Here is a 19,979-nt window from a genome sequence, read left to right as displayed (position 1 = left end):
TCAGCCCTCCTCGGGTGGCTCCTCCAGAGCCTTCCCAGCCCCGGCCCCTGCTTGGGGCACTCTGGAACAGCTTCAGAAAGGGTTTGGGGGCGCTGGTGACAGCAGCTGAACGTGAGCCCAAGGTGGGCACGAGGCCGATGGCTGCTGGGCTGTGCCAGCCCTGGGGTGGCAGCAGGGACAGGGCAGTGCCCGTCCCCTGTGCTGGCACTGCTGGGGCACCTCACGGGCAGGGCTGTGTCCTGTTCTGGCCCCTCACTACAGGACATTTCCTGGTTGCCTCCATCACTGCTAATGCTCTTGGTGGTTTCCCCTCATTCCACCTGCCAGGGTCACCTTCCACCATCCCAGGCTCCTCCAAGCCTATCCAGCCTGGCCTTGGGCACTGCCAGGGATCCAGGGGCAGCCACAGCTGCTCTGGGCACCCTGTGCCAGGACCTGCCCACCCTCATTTTAAGACCCTCAAGGGCCTGTGGGAAGAAGGAGGTCAAAGGAGGGAAAAGAGTGGCAAGATCCTATGGAATCTCAGAGGTCCAGGGAGATTTGTTAAAGCTTTACTTTCACTAAAAATCTACTTCTTGTGCTCGATGTGTGGAGTCACATGTCTCTGGGAACTGGAGCTGTCTGGGTCCATCTAACTGGGAATTATCTGGGACTCTGTGTTAAGGAAACTCACCAGTCTAGTGGAGCCTGGCTGAGTGACAACATTTTACTTTTCATAAATGTTACCAGAAAAACTTCATTTATTAAGAAACAACTTATTAAACTACCCGGTGCAGATGTCAGAGGTTAAAAGTATGTTGGCTCTTATCAGGAGCTTTGAAAATGTTGCCTTTTTTTTTTTTTCCTGAACATTTCCTTGCCAGCTGCAAAGCACAGCTGCCTCTGGCATTGCACAAGGGGATGCTGCTCTTCCTGGTCCCAGGAAGCTTTGGGGAAGCAGTGGTGGAGACCACTCAGAATTCGCAGAATCACCAGGTTGGAAGAGACCTTCAAGATCATCGAGTTCCAACCCAGCCCCAACACCTCAACTAAACCCTGGCACCCAGTGCCACATCCAGTCTGTTTTTAAACACATCCAGGGATGGTGACTGCACCACCTCCCTGGGCATGCCATTCCAGAACTTTATCACCCTTTCTGTGAAAAACTTTTTCCTAATATCCACCCTATATTTCCCTTGGAAGCTCTCCTGGCAAACTTGGCCTGCCACACTCCAGGAGCTGAAGGAGCTCAGCGTTTTGCTTGTGGCCATTCATTTTACACTGAGATAAACCCTGATCTGTGCAGGGTCTTTGTTCCTTACACTTCAGCTGAGCACGTGGGCAGATAACGATCTGCCTTCCTGAAGCTCCGTTGTTATGAATAACAATATTAATAAAGTGTTTAAGATGGCAATTTGCATTTCAGCAGCACCTTTAATTCACAGCTCTCCAAACGCTTTACAGACAGAGCCTAACGAGGCCTCACAACAGCCCTGTGAGGTAGGGGGATGTGACCATCCCACTGCTGTGGGGACAATGAGGGCACTGGGGATAAGGGGCTTGGAGCAGTCATGCTGGGATTTGACCCAGAACTTGGGCATTTAAGTCCCATCAGGCCTTCAGCTTCGGATCAGGCTGTCCCAAAGCACGGGTCTGGCACCACGTGGGGCTATGCTGATTAACGAGCCTGTGACTGCCTGGCACAGACTATAAAGGCCATTCATCTAAGGCAGAGGTTTATTAGTGAAGTGGATGGTGCCTTGGTGCTTCTTGCTGCTGGAATTATCTGAGTGTTTGAAGGCATATCAAAAATAGAGTTAGATATCAACCACTGAGTGTGGCAGGCTGTAACTGGAGAAAGCCCTTAGGCCCCAGGTGGGGAAGCTATGTAGGACACTACTGTAAATGTACTGATCAGAAAGGACATAATAATTTATATATAAAGTCCACCCTTGCTCTTTCCCCGAAGGAAAAATAAAAAGAACCTAGAAAGCCACTGCTGGTTGTCACATGTCAGCTTCAAGCTCTGGGCTCTTGGCTTCATAGCACCTGCCAAAAGAAAAAAACGTGGTCATCAGTGGCCTGGCTGGGCTGACAAAGGCACTAGAGCAATGTGTTCTCCCAAACTCAGTCCCAGCTTTAAAACAACTGAAAATTATATGAATTCCTCATGTGGGATGGACTTGAGAGCACTGATGGGGATGTGCTTCAACCACCTGAGGGGCAGGAGTGGATAAGCTGGGCTGGAGGGTGAGACCTCGATTTCTCACAGACCTTTCCATTTAATGGCAAACCCCTCCAGCTTTGCAGCTGGCCACAAGTGATGTCACCTGTGTACATGAGGTAAACTTGGCACCTCGAGTTCAGCCAGCCCAGGTAAACCTGAGATGGGCACTCAAACTTTTCACCAGGCTCACTGGAAGCAGTTTGGACCTTTAGAAGTTTGGTGGCAGCTGGTTTTTGTCATATTTCTGAAGGAATAAAAGAGCAACTAAATACCTCAAGGCATGCTCTTATCCAGCCAGAGAAATGATCCCCAGCTGATTCCCTAAAAAGCAAGGCTGAAAAGGGAAACCTTTTCTGACGGGGGGTAGCTCATGCTGTTGTTGGTGTTGATGTTCTTCATGGAGATCAGAGTGATGCTGTTCCCCTTCTGGCTCGTGTCTGCCGAGCAGCTGCCAAGGAAAGGAGATAATTAATTACTCTGGGAAACAAGAGACAGAACCACAGAATCACAGAGTCACTGAGGTTGGAAAAGACCTCCAATATCATAGAGTCCAACCTTTGAGCAATCAGCACCTGGTCAAGCAGACCAGAGCACTGAGTGCCATGTCCAGGTGTTTTTTGGACACCTCCAGGGACAAAATTTCTTTGCAAGGCAAAGGCTGAGGCTGGTGCAGGGCACCAGGTTTGGTTTTCACCACCCACTGAGCTGCTGTCCTGATTCAGGCCCATCTATAGGGAGTCACAAGGCTTGGGAAGGTGGAATTACCCTTTTTTCCTACCATGAGGGCTGGGATGTGCATTCCTTGCCAGTGGAGGCTGGATGACTTTGGGGTCAGGGAACCTTAGGCACTGTCCTCTTTTCTGGCATGTTCTACCTCAATGGCTTCAGATCTCTTGGATCATGATCGTGAAGGGTATTTAGTGACCACTGAAGCTGATGCAAATTTGGCACCTAAATACTCACAGACTTTGCTCCCTGTGTCTCTGGTCTCTTTCCAAAGCAGGATTTAGGAAACTATCAGATGGAAAAATAGCAGCAATATGTTTTGGTCCCTTCCAGCTCATTTCCTGCTGTTTTCCCACATTCAGCCTCTCCTCTGGAATAGCAGTGATGGACCATGGGGTTCTGATGGACCATTCTCTGCTTGATGCTTCTCTCCCAAAAGTCTCTGAACTGGGGCTCTTTGTCCTGCTCTCACTGGGAAACAGTAATGGGCATCTTGGGAGATATCTGAAACTGTTCTGAAATCCAGAAACTCCAGTTTAGACTTTAAGGCTCTATCTAGCCAAGGAAGATAATCAGCCTGCTTTGGGAAGGTGGGGAGGCTTCTCTCAGTGCAGCTATGGGATGAGCCCCCCAAATATTAATCTATTTATGTGTCTATCAGAGCATGAGGTGTTATCAAAGCTGATTTTGCTTTCCTAACTCTCTCAAAGATGTCTTGACAAGCTTCCTTCCACCTGAAATAACCAAAGCAGACTAATTTCCTTGCTAAAATTAGCTCTGGGATTAAACAGGCACTCTCAGTAGATGTGGGTGGCATGAGCAGCCTTACCTCTCTGATACCATGGAGGTTCCTGGTTTCTGTTTGTCTGGGGGGAGAAAAGCAGGTGGTGATGTAGAGGTGAGAAGTCATAAGATAAGTCAGCTCTTTTCTGAATTACTTCATGCAGGGGTAGGAATGAAATCTGAATGAGATTGGAGACACTGTGGGGGATACTTGGGAGTTGATTAGAGAAAACCTTTCAGCTAAGGGGATGTAGGACCTGCTTGCACTGCTGGGCTTTAGGAAGGATTTTGCCTTGCTGCAGAGCAGTCTTGCCCTCTGCTGGGCACTGCTTCATGGAAAATGGGATTCCTAAGGAAAAAGTGTCAAACTCCACGATTTTTGCGGAAGAGTTGCCCACCTCTTGGAATTTGAGCTGCAGGAAATTTGAGACCACACCCAGATGAGGCTGGGCTGGGACTCTAGTGAGAGGGTCACAGTGCATTCCTGACTGCTCAATCCATGTTCCAGTCTGGCTTCCAAACCTCCCCACCATGATGTAAGCTTTTCAAATGCATCTTTTAGGAATTGCCAGATCCACATGGAAACTGGTGGCTTGTTGATTAAGGAAGCACAGATTCCCCCAGACAAATACCTTCCGAGTCCTTGGAGTGGTTGCACTTGAACCTCAGGCTGACCACGCTGACCAGGATGATGACCACCACAATCAGGATAACGACAAAGCTGATGACACCTGGGGATGGAGGAAAGAACTGTCTGAGCAGCAGAGAGACTCTGACATCAAAACTTGGCTAGGAAATCAATATTTTCATTAATGTGAGCATGGTTCGTAATAGGCAGAGAAGCAAACAGTTGTTAGAACAAATAGCTTTATCCTCCTGTGTTTTAACCTCAAAGGGCTTCTATGAATACTTAATCAATAAATAATTAATTGGTAAGGCAGTGCCAGGAAGGCAGAAGTCAGCTGATTACACTGGGGATTGATAAGAGTCCGTATGTTCCTGCTGCACTTGGTAAATCTTATCCCAAAAGTGTGTAAAGCCAGATAAATAAGTAATGTAACAGGGAGAGACAAGCTAGAGATGTGGGTGATGTTATCTGTCCCATAAACCATCTTTAGACTCTTTAAATCAAGTGTAGATTTGATACTGACATCAGGCCTCAATAAATCAAACAATTCTTTGCACAGGAAATTTGTCCTGATAAGAATCCCTCAGACTTGGAATCCTGGAATGCTTTGGGTTGGGAAGGACCTTAAAGCTCATCCCATCCCACCCCTGCCATGGCAGGGACACCTCCCACTGTCCCAGGCTGCTCCCAGCCCCAGTGTCCAACCTGGCCTGGGGCACTGGGCCACAGCTTCTCTGGGCACCCTGTGCCAGGGCCTCATGAAGTTGGGTATCCAAACCAGCATTTTTTCTCCCAAAACTGTCCTAAACCAGGACACCTGGTGAAAGAGAACCCCCTCCTCCCCCCAGGTGGCACAAGACCTTACCAAAAGCTGCCACTGTCAGCGGTGATTTCTCGTCTGTCGGGGTGGGCTCGGGCAATTGGCTGGAGGAGTTGGGTGTTGGGGTGATGGGTTTTGAGGTGCCTACAGAGGGCAGAAAGGTAGATTTACATAATAGTCATTCTTCCACGGCTGGGAAGAGGTTTCCTAGCAATGCTAGGGGCCCTAACTTTCACTTGCACTTCACTGAAGAGACCAAGTTTGGATCCTGGTCAGGCCCATCAGTATTAACAGCAAAGTGAGCAAGACCTGTGTGGAATCATTGCCTTGGTGGGGCCCCTTTTATGGACAAGCTGAAAGCACCCACAGGGCTTCCTTCTGGGACGCCAGTGGGGAAAGGTCAAAGTCAACACTGGCACTGTGTTTGAGGAAGGAATTTGTCCAGCCTTCCTGCTTTCACAACCTGTTGCCATAATGGCACCTTTCCTGCTGCTCCTAGGCTCAAGAGGTTGCCCTGAAGTGCTGTTCCTGCAGAGCTTTACAGGCTTTTCAAGGGCTGGATGGGATGTTCATCACCCCTCAGGAAATCCTTGGTGTCCATGCTGCCTTGAAGACAGCTGTGTGATGGCCTTGCTGCTGACTGTGCAGAGGAACATAAAATATGGAGCAGGAATCACCTCTCTGTGAGGAGGAAGCACCTTGAGTCGCTGATGTTGTGGTGCTCTCATTCCTCATGGGATCCTGACCTGCATAGGGAGACACAAAATGTGAGTCTTGACTTCCAGTAACATTCAAGAACCAAAGGAATTAATGGAGAGGAAAATGGATTCACAGTAGTGCCAGTGATATCTGAGGAAACCTAGAATTTATACTCCCAACTCCATACTAAAAGCTTCCCACCAAACATACTTTATCCAGTTTTCCTTGTCCAAATGGAAACCTAGGGAACCAAAATTCAAATACCCTTTTGTGAACTCTTTAGGGTCTGCAGTCCAAGGTACAGGTTTGGGGCAGAAACAGCAAGGCAAGGTTGGAAGGCTGAGCTGGGAAAGTTATAGATGTGCTGTAGGTCATAAACATTGAGACTTTAAAATAAAGTCTGATTAGGGGAAAAAGTATTGCAGAATGTGGGTGTGGATTGTCCCTGGACTTAAAGTGAGTGGATTTGCTGTGCTGGGTTATCTAGAAGTAATTAAACCTGTTTGAGTTAGGCTAACTTGTACACCATATGTAGTCTAGCTGTGGCAGCACAGAGGTTTGTCCAAGCAAGGACTCCAGCTTTCAGTGGGATAAACTGGCTTGTGTGAAGCTGCTTGGTTCATGACAGCTGGTTCCAGTGCCTGTGCAAGGAAATATAAATCCAGCCGTGTGTTTTACTTGTACAGAGAAAAAACATCCTTTGCTGCCTCCAGGCTGTTGTTGAACAGCCAGTGCCTGCATCAACCTTAATGAGCAGCTACAGTTCCTGTCAGGAGACTCAAAGTGATACTTCAGAGCTTCACAAGATCATCTGTAGGTCAAGCAGGATCTTCTTCCCTGCTTTCCATGCCCAGGTTCCCAGCTGCAGCGCTGGCCAAGGGGATGTGGTGCCTGGAGGGGTGTGCACAGCTCCTGGCACTGCCTGGGGAACAGCTGAACCCAGGTCCTGTCCCACAGAGACATCTCTGCTTTGGAATGGCATTTTGCCAAAAGCCAGAAGAAAAAAGGGAAAAGGCATGAAATAATAACTTCAGCTGTTTCAGAAGTCACAAGGAGCAGAACAGTCTGGAGAAGCAGGGTCTGCTGCTGTACAATTTTTTGCCCACTCATCAAATTCTTTGTTTAATTCTGAAATTCTTCTTCTGGCCACAGGCAGAAGCTGTGGTTTGCTGAGCCTGGCACAGATACCCCATCCCTGGGAAATGTTTGGTCTCACACAATGGGAGACCTGGCTTCTGGAAGCATCAGCATCTTTATTCAAAGATGTGTGGACCTTCTCAGTGGTAAATCAGGGCTGGAATGAACAGCAATCTGCTCTGAGCAAAGGGCTCCTGGCTTAGCTGGGCACAGCTGTGCTGGGTGGGCATCTGTGTGTGCACAGCTGACCATGGCTTCCTCACCTTGCTTGTGTTAGACATCTGAGAGGTACTTGCAGAGGCAGAGCAGTTTCTTGACCGTTGCAGATTTTTGGGGCTGCATTTTTAATGGAGAGTCAGCTCAGCTGTCAGAATTAAGTCTTCCAGTCACTTGGATTCTGCCCTTATTCTGAAAAAACTCTTACTGAATTCTCTAATTTGTACTTATATTTTGGGTAAAGCAAAGTTGCACTTTACAAGTTGGGTAAAGCAAACTGTCAAAAGCAAAATTACATTTATTTTAAAATATTTTAAAAGGGCTCCCCTCTGCTAAACAGAGACTCGTTGTTCAGTTGCTCAAGTTCATCCCAGCAGAGGATGTTAAGAGAATTCATCTCATGTTTTATCACTGCTTATAAAGACACCAGATGTGATTTTGGATGGCTCAACCCCCAAAAAAGACTCATGCTTAGAGAACCTATGCCATCGATTGCCATCAAATTTTGTGATCTTATTGTTAGTCTGTAAAAGGACAAAGTACCTCGAGGTGCTGAAGAAGGAGCTGCCGTGCTTCTGTTTCCACTGGACGTATCATCTAGATAAAGAAAACATGGGAAAGGACAATTAACTTGGGAAGCCACTGCAAATTCCACTCTGGAGAGCTGCTGGGTGTCCATGGAGTAAAAATCTTTATTTGCATGCTACTTTCCCTCCAGACAGACATCAGGAAGCCCAGTTAGCCAGGTGTGGAGTCAGCTCAGAGTGTACCTGATGGGTGAGCTTGGGGGAGGGAGCCTGGGGAGACCAGAGCTGCTCCAATATTTGATAAAGCATGATCTGGATTTTCAGATATGAGCTTGGCCTGGCTGTGTCCTTCTGGGCAGCTGGAATGAGCTGCTTTTTCAGCAAAAAAAAACTCTAAGAAATTCAATATTTGCAGAATTGCTGAATAACCAGCACAGTGTGGACTAGGCCCAAAATTCTGAAACCTGCAGTTTGGCTTGAATAAGGAGGGAGGCACAAACAGGTCCTGCCTGAGCAAATATTTGAGTTTTCCATCCTTACCTCGCTCAGTTGTTGCTGTCAGGGTTGTTGTAGTAGTGGGGGAGGGCTTGGCTGTAGTAGTTTGGCCCACAGTGGTGAGGCTCAGGTTGGTCAGTGGTGTTGATTTTACTGATGGCTCTGTAGGGAAATTGTGGTGTTACTTCAAAAGGTTCAGCTCAGAAACAGCTTGGAGAGGGCACAGCTATTGCAGAGCCCTCAAAGTCCTCGACAGTTAGGAATCATCTGCTAGGGAAAGCATGGAAATAGCCTTCATCCTGCTCAGAGTCAAGGAGCTCTTGTACTTTGGAATTTCCTTTTGCTCTTTTCACTGTGAGGAGATGCTGAGCTGGCAGAGCTCAGCAAACACATGGAGAAAGTCAGGGTTTGCCACTGCTTCTTTCCCTGCTGTGAAAAGTGAAGGTGTTTTTGTCACCAGACACTTGACCTGCCTGGAGCTGCCAGGCACCCTGTGATCATTTCCTTGTGCTCTGAAATGCCAGCTTCCACCTTTCATCTCACTGAGAGTCTCCAAGCACAAATAATTCAGCTCTTGAAGTGGTCTGGAGGCTGTGCCTCAGCCTGCTCCAAACTGCCCCTGATCCAGAGCAAGATGTGAGGGGAAAAGCTTTCAATAATCCCTCTGCAAGGAACAGTGGATCACAAGCTGGGAATTTATAGGGAACTTCCTTGTCTAGACTGCTCTTGGCTTCACAATAAATTGAGAAAATGGTGAAATGGTTTTAAGGTTAGTGTGGTGGGTTTTTTTTCCCCTTTATCCAAATGTTTCAGTGAAATATGAGAATTTAGGATTAACTTTAAGGTGGTTTTTTTTGTTTTGTTTTGTTTTTGGTGGGTTTTTTGTTTGTTTGTTTGTTTGTTTGTGGTTTTTTGTGTTTTTTTGGGTTTTTTTGGGAGGCTTGGAAGCTGAAGCAGAGGTCTTTTTGAGATCTTATTCCTTGATATTTTTGGGATCCTCCTGGAAGGGTAGCTATGCTTAGATTATTTATTTTTTTTTCCTGAAACATAGCAGGAAGAGATCTGTCTCCAAAGATCCAAATGGACATTAACAGACATGAAGCTGGAGAGATAATTTCTTTTGTGATTGGTTTTCTGTAGATATCAAAAATTATAGGAAGGCTTGTGTTGGAAGATCTTAAAGGTCAGCCAGCTTGGACAGGACTTGGACAACCTGGGATAGTGGAAGGTGTTCCTGCCCATGGGGAATGGGATGAGCTTTAAGGTCTCTTCCAACTCAGACCATTCTGGGATTCCACTGGATGATCATATCATTCTCCCTGTTCAATTTAGTGATATTTTTGCCCCTGGTTTTGCTCACACCTGTGCCTTGATCCCTGTGGGGTGAGTTGGCAGGATCAGAAGCCCTGACACCACCAAATCTCCTTCCTCCTCACCACTGTGCTCTGCACAGCCCCAGTTACTGCGGCGTGGCCCAGCTGGAGTGAGCTCAGAGCAGTTCCCCACTGGGATGTCCCCAGGCCAATCTCCAGCTGAGCATTACCTGAGTCGTGGTTCTTGGCTTCAGGGCTGGGTGTTGTTGGTTGGGATGGACCTGGAACACAAGCAGAGACACGGAGGTGACATTTCCAGGCTGGTGGGATCCCACAGGGAGGGTTGGAGGATGGGCCAGAAAGGGGCCATGGTAGCCAACGAGAGCAGAAAGGGTGAGGGGAACAAGAGATGATGAGGAGAGGGTTTGTCCCTGGTGTGGCTGTAGGGAGCAGCTCCATCGATCCACTGCTGCTAGGGAACAGGGAGCAACGAGGAGGCAGGATCCCTCTGCTTTCCCCAGGCTTCCTGGAACACAGCCTCGGTCACCCTTCTGGACAAAAGGGAGCCAAGCCAGGTCAGCCCCTGGGGCACAGTGCCCTCCATGTCCCCTGGAGGTCTGGGGATGACTGCTGATGGATGGGGTAGGCAGAGGCAGGATCCTGGAGAAGATCCCTCAACAGATGGGAGTTTGGAATCAGGGTCCCATCTGGGGCTTCTCCCCAAATTTGCATCCCCCATTTCCATGCGCATCCACATCCAAACAGGCACATAAAGCACATGACAAGCAGAGGTACCTGTTCCAGCGGGGGTGGAGGAGTTTGTGGGAGCTGTGGAACCTGAAAGGAAAGAGCAGAGGGTGAGTGGTGCTGATCTGTGGTGGTCACTAACACACTGCTGTTCTTGTTCCTTGTGGGGTTTGGGTTTTCCTCATCTTATGTCAGAATGACTTGGAAATACGGGATTGCCCCAAAAGCATTAGCAGAGGAATAGTAGCAAAGAAGTTTTACTGAGTGTAAAACTGTCAGGCTCTGAGTAAATTAGTAGTGGAGTTTATCCAGCCAGGATAAATGTCCTCCTCCCCTTTGGGGGGCCACAGAAATCCATGGGGTCATTCCCTCCCCGTGAGCTGTTTGCCTCAGCCCAGCCCTGGCACAGCAGGGTGTGTGACCTGTGTTCTGGAGCTCTTCAGAGGTGAGACACACATCTGAACACTTTGTTCCCTTGAGACCTTAAGGAATGGATGGATGAGGTTTGTAAAGGCTTCCAGGAGCTGATGGGACTGTTCTCCTTCCTATCCTGCATGTCCTGGGAAACTGAAGCCCAGGGCTGTGAGTCTGGAGGGAGCTGCAGCCTTCAGGAGCTGCCTTCCCTGTATAGTCCTGCAGGTCCCTACAAGGCTGCAGGTGTTCACTGGGTCCCCAGTTCCTCAAGTGAAAGAGTGCTTTGTCTGGTTTATTTGTTTGCTTTTCTTTTGGATTCATGGCAAAGCATCTCTGCCTCAATCCCTCACATTTCCTACTCTCAGCATCTGTGATATTTTCCTGTAAGCCCCAGCTCCCCGGGTCCTGTGCTTATGGAGTCACAGAGCAGAGTATTTTAGTTTGGAAGGGAATTTTCAAGGTCATCTAGTCCAACCCCAAGGGTTAGATGAGATGGTAATTAAAAATGCTGCCCTTGAAAATGGGAGAAAGAAATGTCCCACACTCTAGGACAAGACCTGAAAAATATAAATACACTTTAAATGCTCAAAATCCAACCCAGCTGTTTAACTTTGTGAAGGTGACTTTGAGTCTGTCATTGCTGCAATGTACCTCCTAATTGGGATTTTCAAATGGTTATTGCTGGTGACCCTGGTGCTCTCCATGGTTAAGTGTAACAGCAGAAATGACACTACAGGTACAGAAAGCAGCTGAATCTGACTGCTCTGGTGATCCATCTCACCAGAGTCCCATGGGAGAAAACGGATTTGGGCAGAAAGGGACAGCAGGGAAAGTTGAATCCTTCCAGCATGCTGTCCCGTAATGATGCCTCAGGGCTCTGTGGTGGGAGCAGTGCCTTTGCAGGGGGTGCAGGGGAGGGTCCAGCCAGGGCAGCTCCAGCCAGGGCACAGCAGTGCCCATTTTCAGCCAGAACCTGCTCTCCTGGAGGGAAATTCTCCCTGGGAGGGTGTGGAGGCCCTGGCACAGGATGCCCAGAGAAGCTGTGGCTGCCCCTGGATCCCTGGAGTGTCCAAGGGCAGGCTGAACAGGGATTGGAGCACTCTGGGCTAGTGGAAGGTGCCCTTGCTCATAGCAAGGGGTGGAATGAGATGAGTTTTAGGGTCCTTCCCATCCCAAACCACTCTGTGATTCCAGGATTTGATGCCAGGAGCGGTAAGGGTGGTGTAGATGAACTCTGGGGGGGTTTCCATGAGCTGCTGGTGCCTGGGAGGCTGAAGGCCTGGGCAGGGAGGGGTGTCTGGAAGGAGACCCTGAGCACTGAGTGTGGGTCTGGCTCAGAGCTCACCCTCAGCACCCTCTGGGTGTACGGAGTTCCTGATTGATCTCATTTTCCTCATGGAATTGCTCTGGAGCCGTAATTGTTTTTGTGTCTGAGGCTTTATGACAATGATCCCAGCCAGACAGGAAGTGTGTAAACCATGGTGAATACATAATAAAATGTGGTTTATTCCCAGACATGGCTTGGCTGTGAAAATCAGACTGGACTTTTCAGACCTTTTCTCTTCTAATTTACTGGGCAGCAGGCTGGGGAAAATGTCCTGTTCAATCCATGAAAGAGGAGACAGGATCAGGTCTTTAATCACACAGAGAGGAAAGGTCTGGTTGATTTTCTGACTCCATTTGGAGCAGGATCAGGAACTAAGGACCTTTATGTACGGCAAGGAAAAGGGAGGCTGGGAAATAAGAACCTGTCTTAGCAAAGGCCTAGTGAGGTGCTAGGAGTGATTGTGATGGAGAATTTATGGGATATCTTCCCTGGAGATTTTGAAGAGCAACTTAAAGGAGCATAAGGATGATGACTCAGGTTTTAGCTTTTATATTTTTCATGTTCTGTGCTGCTTTAGTGTGTTGGTCTGGGCTTCACATTACGGATGGTGAGCTCTCTTCACAGAGCAGGGAGACAAAACAATTCCTTCTCTAGCTGGGACCAGGGACAAATGATCCAAATCCCAGGCCCAAGAGCAGAAACATCTTCTGTGGACTGAAGAGAGAAAAACAAGCAGGATGGGACTGCATGGGCTGGAGCTGTAATTGGACAATTAACTCCAATATGCAAATGGATCAGAACTCATAAAAAGGAGAGACCCCATGACCGGTCGTGCATTTTGTGACCATTTTGGTTCACCTGGGGTGCAGCCCTGGCTGGGCTCTTGTGCTGCCCAAGGTGGATCCATGGAGGCCTCCTAATAAATCCCTACTTTATTGTTTAACTCTGTCCAGTCTCTGCTCTAGGCCAGCCTGCACAAGGCATCAGGGCAGTAAGAGACAGGGTTGTGGGCAGCTGTACCATCACCTACCAAATAAATTAATATAATGGGGGGAAAAAAAAAGTTTTAGCACATGTTTGCCCTTCCTCAAGAAGTAGAGATGTTTCTTTTGAGGAAGGGGGATGATTCTGGACATTGGTTTGCAAATGCCTTAAGATACTCTCTACATTCAGCACAAAAAATAAAGCGCTGAAATTGTCCTGGGGGCCAATATACTCACACAGCTCCCCTTTCTCCAAAATTCCCTTGCAAGACCCATTGCCAAGTTTTCCTGAGGGGAGAAGTAACTGTGGCACACTTATGGAAATGCTCCCAGGTACTTTTTCATGGACATGGTGGAAGCACCCAGAATCACTGGAGAAAGAGATGCTGTCTGCACTCAGCCTTTGCTAAAGGAAAAGGGGAAAGGAAGGTGCTCAGCTGGACATTTATTACACCAAAGGTGCAGATGAGGAGAAATCTGAGAGCTTGAACAGAGCCTCTGGGGATGGGAGGAAGCTGAGGGTGAGAGAAGTGATACTGCTCTGCTCTGCCATCCCTGATGGGACCATCCACGGGCCAGATCCAGCATCTCTTGGACAGGAGGAAATTGTTATACTCAACATTTTCTTCACTGCAGCTCATCCTGTCACTGAGGGTCACACTGGAGACTTTCTGAAGTTCTCTGCAAACTTAAACCTTGTGGTTATTGTAAAAAAGATGAAAAAGCAGGTTTTTTCCCACTGCTCAGTTCTCAGAGTTCCTGTGGCTGGGCTATGCTTGCCCTGCTCTGGAGAGGCTGAGGGCTGGAGATCCCTTCTGGCATTCTGCTCCGGAATAAACGGCCCGGCCTTCTCTAAACACATCCACACTTCATCTCAAAGTGCAGGAGGCCTGGCTCCGGATTCTGGCCACTGCTGCTTGTTGTGCCTTCCCTTCCAACTCAAATAAGCAAAAGCCCTGTTCTATTGGGTGTTTTCTTCTGGGGAGGGTGCTCAGCATCCCCGGTCCCACAGGAGCAGGGTGGATCTGTGCAAGGCAGGATGAGACCAAGCTCCCGTTGTGGGGCTGGGCTGCAGGATGGCGTGAACACAACGCGCCACGTGTCACAGCTCCCTGCAGATATCCCGGGGGATCATGGAGTTGGAAACCATTCCCTCCAGAGCTGCTGCCAGCATGCAGAGCCCTGGCTGTAGAAACAGCTCCCAGCAATAATCAGGACACGGCTGGCGCAGCTGGAATTGCAATAAACATCAAAGCCCTTCCACAAGGGCAAGCACTGCCAAGGAGTTCGTTGCGTGTTTGGGTGCAAAGGATTTACAGCTGGATTGTGCAGTCCTGGGTGGAGACTGGGAGCTGGCTGAGGGATTTACGATGGGAAATACGGCTTTGTGCTCGTGCTGTCATGGGAAAGTCCCAGTTAGCCAGAGGAACTGCGGGGCTGCACAGGAGCACGTCGGGGCTGCAGCTGCGCTTCGCTCTCGCTGCTTTCCTGTTAATTTTTCCAAAGGGTAAACAGGAGAATTTTGGATTTCTGGTTTTGGCAGTTGTTTTTCTGTGGGGTTAGGTGTGCCGAGACTGACCTGGAGCCTTTTCTCATGGCAGCTGAGACACTCCCAAAGCCAGCAGCTCACCCCTCTCACTTCTCAGCACAAAGAGGGTGATGTCAACCAAAAGACAGGTGAATTTTAGGTATTTCTGCTTTGGTATTATTTTTGGCAATTGTAGACATTTAAAGCATGGTTTTTCCAGCTGCTGAGCAAAGAGAGGGACTACTTTAAACCCCCAAACTTTGCCAGGGCATCATATAGAGACCTGAGCCAGCTATTGGAAAGGTTTCAGCAGGGTTTAGATCAGGCTCAGGTGTCCAGCCTGTGTTCATGGAGGGCTGGAGTCACTGGGGAGGACCTCTGGCACTGGTGTAGAGTCACGACTGCTCCTGTCCGCTCAGAACTGCTGATGGGGAGGGAACATCTATTCCCAGTGACAAGGAACCCTGGGCTCATCCCTTCCCTGGCAATTCTGGGGGATGTCCCACCTGCAGAGCCCACGGGGCAGGGCTGCACCTTCGTGTCACCCTGAGCTTGAAAATGCTTTCAGAAAAGAGATCCAGCAAGCTAAAAATAGGCTTTGCAACTCAGATATCGGCACTTCTGTCAGATGACCCAAGACAAAAAAACCCCAACCACTTAACACAGGTGCAGCTGTTTCCTGGGTGAAACACCGCAGCAGTAAGTGACACCCAATTCTTAGGACTTCCATATGGAAAGAAACCCTCTTTTAGGACACCTGGAAAGCAGAGAGTCCTGCCAAAGCCTAGGTCCTATTTTATTAAGTGCCTAAATAAGGTGTCTCTGCCTTGAGGGTCTCACAGCAGAACAGGTTGGGTGGGAATTGTGGAGGAGAGAGGAAAAGTGTTGTTCTGCAGGGTGGATAACTGACAGCCCAAATTAGAGCCAGATCCCCAGAAGTGTTCAAGTGCCTAATTCCCAAATGGAATGGGGGGGTTGGCAACTGGCTGCCAAGTTGTTCTGAATTATAATGACTCAGTCAAAGTGTTATGGAAAGTTTAGAAAGCCGGGAATTAATCCCGGATCTCATCAGCAATTAAAATTAATCGTTGCCTTCCTCTGCCTGTCCTCAAGGGCTGGGCCTGGGCATCCTCTCCAAGCACCACATTCCCTGCTCCTCTCTGGTGAGCCAGTCTGGAAGCAGATCTTAGTGGGAGGCAATTAAAACCCACTTGGATGTAGAAACAACCCGGGAGACAAACAATGTGGGGAAGCTGTGAGCACGGAGCAGCTCTGCTGCACCCCTGTGCTGCCCAAGGCTGTTTTTTCCATGTGAAGGGATTGTTCCTGGAAGGAAAAGCAGCCTGGCTTTTCTCCTGGCTGCACCACCCCTGCTCTACCAGGCTGCTGCTCCATCACCCTCCCCACTGCTCACTGGTTCCATTTTCCTCCTGCCCTGCTTATTTTAGAGCTCTGGGTTTGCTCCTGGTGGTGTGGGTCCTGTCCTTCTCCTGGCCATGCTGCTCCTCAGGTTTGGAGCTGGGTCTGGGATTTTGGAGGGGAAATCACTCCATGCCCAGTGCAATTGAAAAATGGGGGCACCACCAACCCAGCCTTGATGGGACCCATAGCCCAGCCTGTGCTTTTTGCCTACCTACAGTTTTTTAATAATATTACAGATTAGCAGAGCTCAAAGCACTTTACAGAGGAGACTTTCCAAGTTGCTTCCCAAACTGATTATTCTATCCAGTGATTCTGGGATTCCCCAGGTTTATTTGAGTGCTGCTCTGTGATGTTTATTAACCACCAAGCAGAAATGTGATCTGCTGGGGCTGGTTCACTAGACAAGGTGTGAAAGTGGCTGGGTTGGTGGCTAAGGGACTTCTCAGAATTCCTGTTCTTTCCACCTGCTTTTCTTGAGTGTCTCAAGTGTCAAGGGGAGCACTTGAAGAATAACCCTGCCTGGAAGAGGTTCCAGTCTCACAGCAGCAACTGCTACAGGCCAGGTAAAGCATCTTGGCCTGACAATTCAGCTGAGTCCAGATTTTGGGTGAATTACCCAGGTTTTGCTCCCACATTTCCTAACTCTTCACGTATCCCCCACATCTCATATCCCCACAGTGTGGGCAGAGGGGCAGGGGGGATTCTGACCCTCTGCCCTACTTGGGTGAGACCCCACCTGCAGAGCTGCCCTCCTTCAGTTTAAGGACATTCCCCCTTGTCCTGCCCCTCCATCCATTGTCCTCAGTCCCTCTCCAGCTCCCCTGGAGCCCCTTTAGGCCCTGGCAGGGGCTCTGAGCTCTCCCTGGAGCCTTTTCTGCTCCAGGTGAGCACCCCCAGCTCTCCCAGCCTGGCTCCATGGCAGAGGGGCTCCATCTCTCTGACCATCCTGGTGCCTGCTCTGGACTCACATGGGAGCTGCTCCCCTTTGAGGTGGCTGGGTTGTGCTGGGTGGGCTCCTCCGGGAACTGGGGCCAGGAGAGCTCCCAGCTGGGACTTTGCTGGTGCTGCAGAAGCCCCAGCTCCCTTCTCCAGCCTGGCTTCCCAGCAGGAACGTTCCTGGCTTTGGGACACCACCTCCTGCAAGGACACCTGTTGTTGACTCACCTATTGTAAATGGGACAGAATTCCTGGAAACTGCTGCTTCAGATCTGCAGAGTCACCGAGGGGTTTCATGTTACCGAAGGGAGTAGTTTGTTGTGTGAGCAAACATTTCTCCAAACCACCTCCTGCTTTCTCTTCCTTGTTCACTGCCTCAGGGCTGGGCTGGCCTCGCCCTTGGCTGAGAAATCTGCTTTAGGATGCCCTGGTTTGAGGATGCAAGTCTGGAATCCAGGTGCTGGTCCTTTAGATGCACCCCATCTTTTTGATTATATCAAAAATATATCTCAAAACACATCCGCTTTTGAAATACCACATTTCTCGTGGCATTATCCATCCACAGGCTGTGGCACAGATAAGGAGAGCAGTGGATGGAACAACAACAGTGGGAAATCCTGCTGGGGTTTTCATCAGCTTTGAGGAGGCATTTTTTCAGTGGAAACCTTTTGTCTGGAAAACGCCTGCCCATTGTAATGGAAAGGGTCTATAGGAAGAGGTTTGTTTGGACAAATTTTCTGCTAAGTGTTTCTAGGACAAGGAAAACCGAATTGGAAATGTGCCACACCTTCCCAATTCAGCAATTTCAAAATAACAGTTTGAACTTCCCTTATCTGAACCTCCCTTCAGAAATAACCATGAGAATGGAGAAATTTAATTTAGGAAATGATAAAATAATAAAATACTGAATCTGCACCAAGCAAAAGCAAGAAAGGCCTGTGTGGGAGCAGGCAGGTGTTAGTGTCCAGCCTAAGCTGATTCTGTGTCTCCTCAAGGTTACATCCATCTCCCCCAGGGCAGGGAGCCTTGTTCCAGAGCCCCTAATTCCCTTTTTCAGCTGCTGGTGTGCCAGGAAACCAGTGGCACCATGGAGCCTCTCTCCTAAGCTGCTGCTTTGCCTTGTGCAGAAGCTTCCCCCAGGGGCTGCACCACCTTTGGGACTTGCTGTAAAATTGAAAATGAAATTAAAAAGCCATGTTGGGGCTGTTGGATCAGTGCAGAAGAGGGAGGCAGGACATTCCAGGGAAGGCCGGTTTGGTGGGAGAGGTGTGACAGTGCTGTGACCATGGAGGGGGACAGTCTCTGCCCCTGATTTTAGACAGGTGGCTTTGAGGGGACAGAGTGATGCTGTCGAGACTGAAGGATGGAGGGTGGCATCCCTTCCACCTGTGCTGCAGCACTAGGTGCTCCTGGAAGCTGGAATCCTGGGATTTTGGGCAGTGCTTCTGGGATTCCCACTCCATGGACCTTGGCATTGTGCAGCCCAGCCAGGGAAGGGGCCTGACCCCCTCTGTGCCATTGCTGCCCCATAAAAGCCCTTCTGAGCAGTTTTAAAAGGAAAAGCAGTGCTCTGGGTGGGCATTAAGGAGTGTCACACGGTGGCCAAGGTGCTCAAAGCCCCTTGGTGTGATCCTTGCTCTGATCCCAGGCACAAATCCCCCCTCAGCAGTGTTGGCCTCTAATAAAGAGAGAAAATTTCCAGTCCATGTGCTCTTATTTCTTGGAATTATACAGCTACAAACTGAATTGCTTTCTATATTCTGCAGAACGAGATGATCTTTCCCTTCCAACACAAACCATTCTATGATTCTCTGCCTTTTAAAAATCCCATTATTACCAGCACAGTGGCTGTAACCCGAGGCGGCTTCTATGGTTTAATGATAAAACCTCAGAGTTGGAGACACATTATTTTATATTCCTTTGAATCTATTCCAGCTCCCAGCTACTACAGGTGTCAGCAAGGGAAGAGGGGCCTGACAATGCAGGGAAAAGCAACCTGTCATCCTTTGGAGCAGGAAACCAGCTCCTTCATCCCACACCTCGACTCAGATGGGAAAGAGAAGTTAAAGAATAATTACCCCAAAGCAGCAGAATTATTACAGCAAGGACAAGATGTGCTCTGCACGAGCCTTGCACGTGGGCTTTGTATTGATACTAATGAGAGCAAAAAGTGCAAATAAAAAGTATTTTTGAGGAAAACAATGCCCTGTACATTGAAACATTCCTCCTTGACTATTTCTTGACAAAAGTCACTTACTCCAAACACCTCGGCAGAAGCACTCCTTTCATTAATCAGCAAACAAATCCTTGTATTCCAGCAGTGCCAAATAAAGCCTGCAAACCTGACAAAGCCACGTTTTCCCCGGCAGCCCGACTGCTGCCCCCGCTGAGCTGCAAGGCTGAGCTTTCCCGTGGCAGCTCCCGGCCTCTGCCCGGTTGCCTTTGGAGCCCCCCCGGACCCGGGCCCCCCAAATCCCCCCGTCCGGCAGCGCCTCTGCTCGCCGGGTGCGGAGCAGCTCACCTGGGAGCAGCAGGAGGAGCCAGAGCAGAGGATGGAGGGACGCGAGCGGCATCTCCGCGCTGCTCTGCGGCTCGCGGAGCCTCTGGCCATCCCGGGAGGGACCGCGAGCAGCGATTCGCCCGCCTGGGCTGACTCTCACACAGCTTCCTGTTAAAGAATAGGAGGAAACGGGCTCAATCCACAGGGGAACTGTGTTTTTCAGCCCATTATGGCCGGGGAGGATGTGAGACATCGCTCACCGGCGGCAGAGGAAACCTCGCCGAGCTTTGCCGGGGCTCGGTCCCGCTCGGAGCGATGCCCTGCTCGGCCTCAGCGCCTTCCCTACGGTGCCGGGGTGTTTTGGGAGGCGTTTTGTGTGTGGTGCCATGTGCCCCAGGTCCCATCCCCCCCACATCAGCCTCCCTGGGGTAAGAGCTGCTGGAGGAGCCTCCCCAGCACCTGAGTGGAGGTTTCTTACACATCCGTGAGGAATTTAGGGATAACTGCTCCTTGTGGGGCCAGGGTGGCTAAGCAGCTGGGCCTGCCTGTACCCTGTGCCTCCCTGGGCAGCT

General features: G+C 49.5%; 1 protein-coding gene across 2 annotated transcripts; it reads right to left on the bottom strand.

The window, feature by feature from the left end:
• Window positions 1-1,393: 1,393 nt before the first annotated feature.
• Window positions 1,394-19,584, bottom strand: ECSCR (endothelial cell surface expressed chemotaxis and apoptosis regulator). Of its 2 annotated transcripts, XM_064387453.1 has the most exons (11): window positions 19,429-19,579; window positions 10,346-10,387; window positions 9,781-9,831; window positions 8,283-8,399; window positions 7,759-7,812; window positions 5,841-5,909; window positions 5,209-5,307; window positions 4,348-4,446; window positions 3,762-3,798; window positions 2,555-2,654; window positions 1,394-2,028 (listed from the first exon to the last, which is right to left on the bottom strand). In XM_064387453.1, the coding sequence occupies exons 1-11, from the start codon at window positions 19,478-19,480 to the stop codon at window positions 2,020-2,022; spliced, it is 729 nt and encodes a 242-aa protein (XP_064243523.1). In that variant the 5' UTR covers window positions 19,481-19,579; the 3' UTR covers window positions 1,394-2,019. The 2 variants fall into 2 exon arrangements, with proteins under 2 accessions (XP_064243523.1, XP_064243522.1); XM_064387452.1 differs by lacking the exon at window positions 1,394-2,028 and having other exon boundaries at window positions 2,055-2,654; window positions 19,429-19,584.
• Window positions 19,585-19,979: the final 395 nt, after the last annotated feature.

The sequence above is a fragment of the Passer domesticus genome, chromosome 13, assembly GCF_036417665.1.
Source record: "Passer domesticus isolate bPasDom1 chromosome 13, bPasDom1.hap1, whole genome shotgun sequence".
Classification (NCBI taxonomy): Eukaryota; Metazoa; Chordata; class Aves; order Passeriformes; family Passeridae; genus Passer; species Passer domesticus.
Note: the sequence above shows the minus strand (reverse complement) of the source record. Positions and strands in the feature narration are given on the sequence as shown.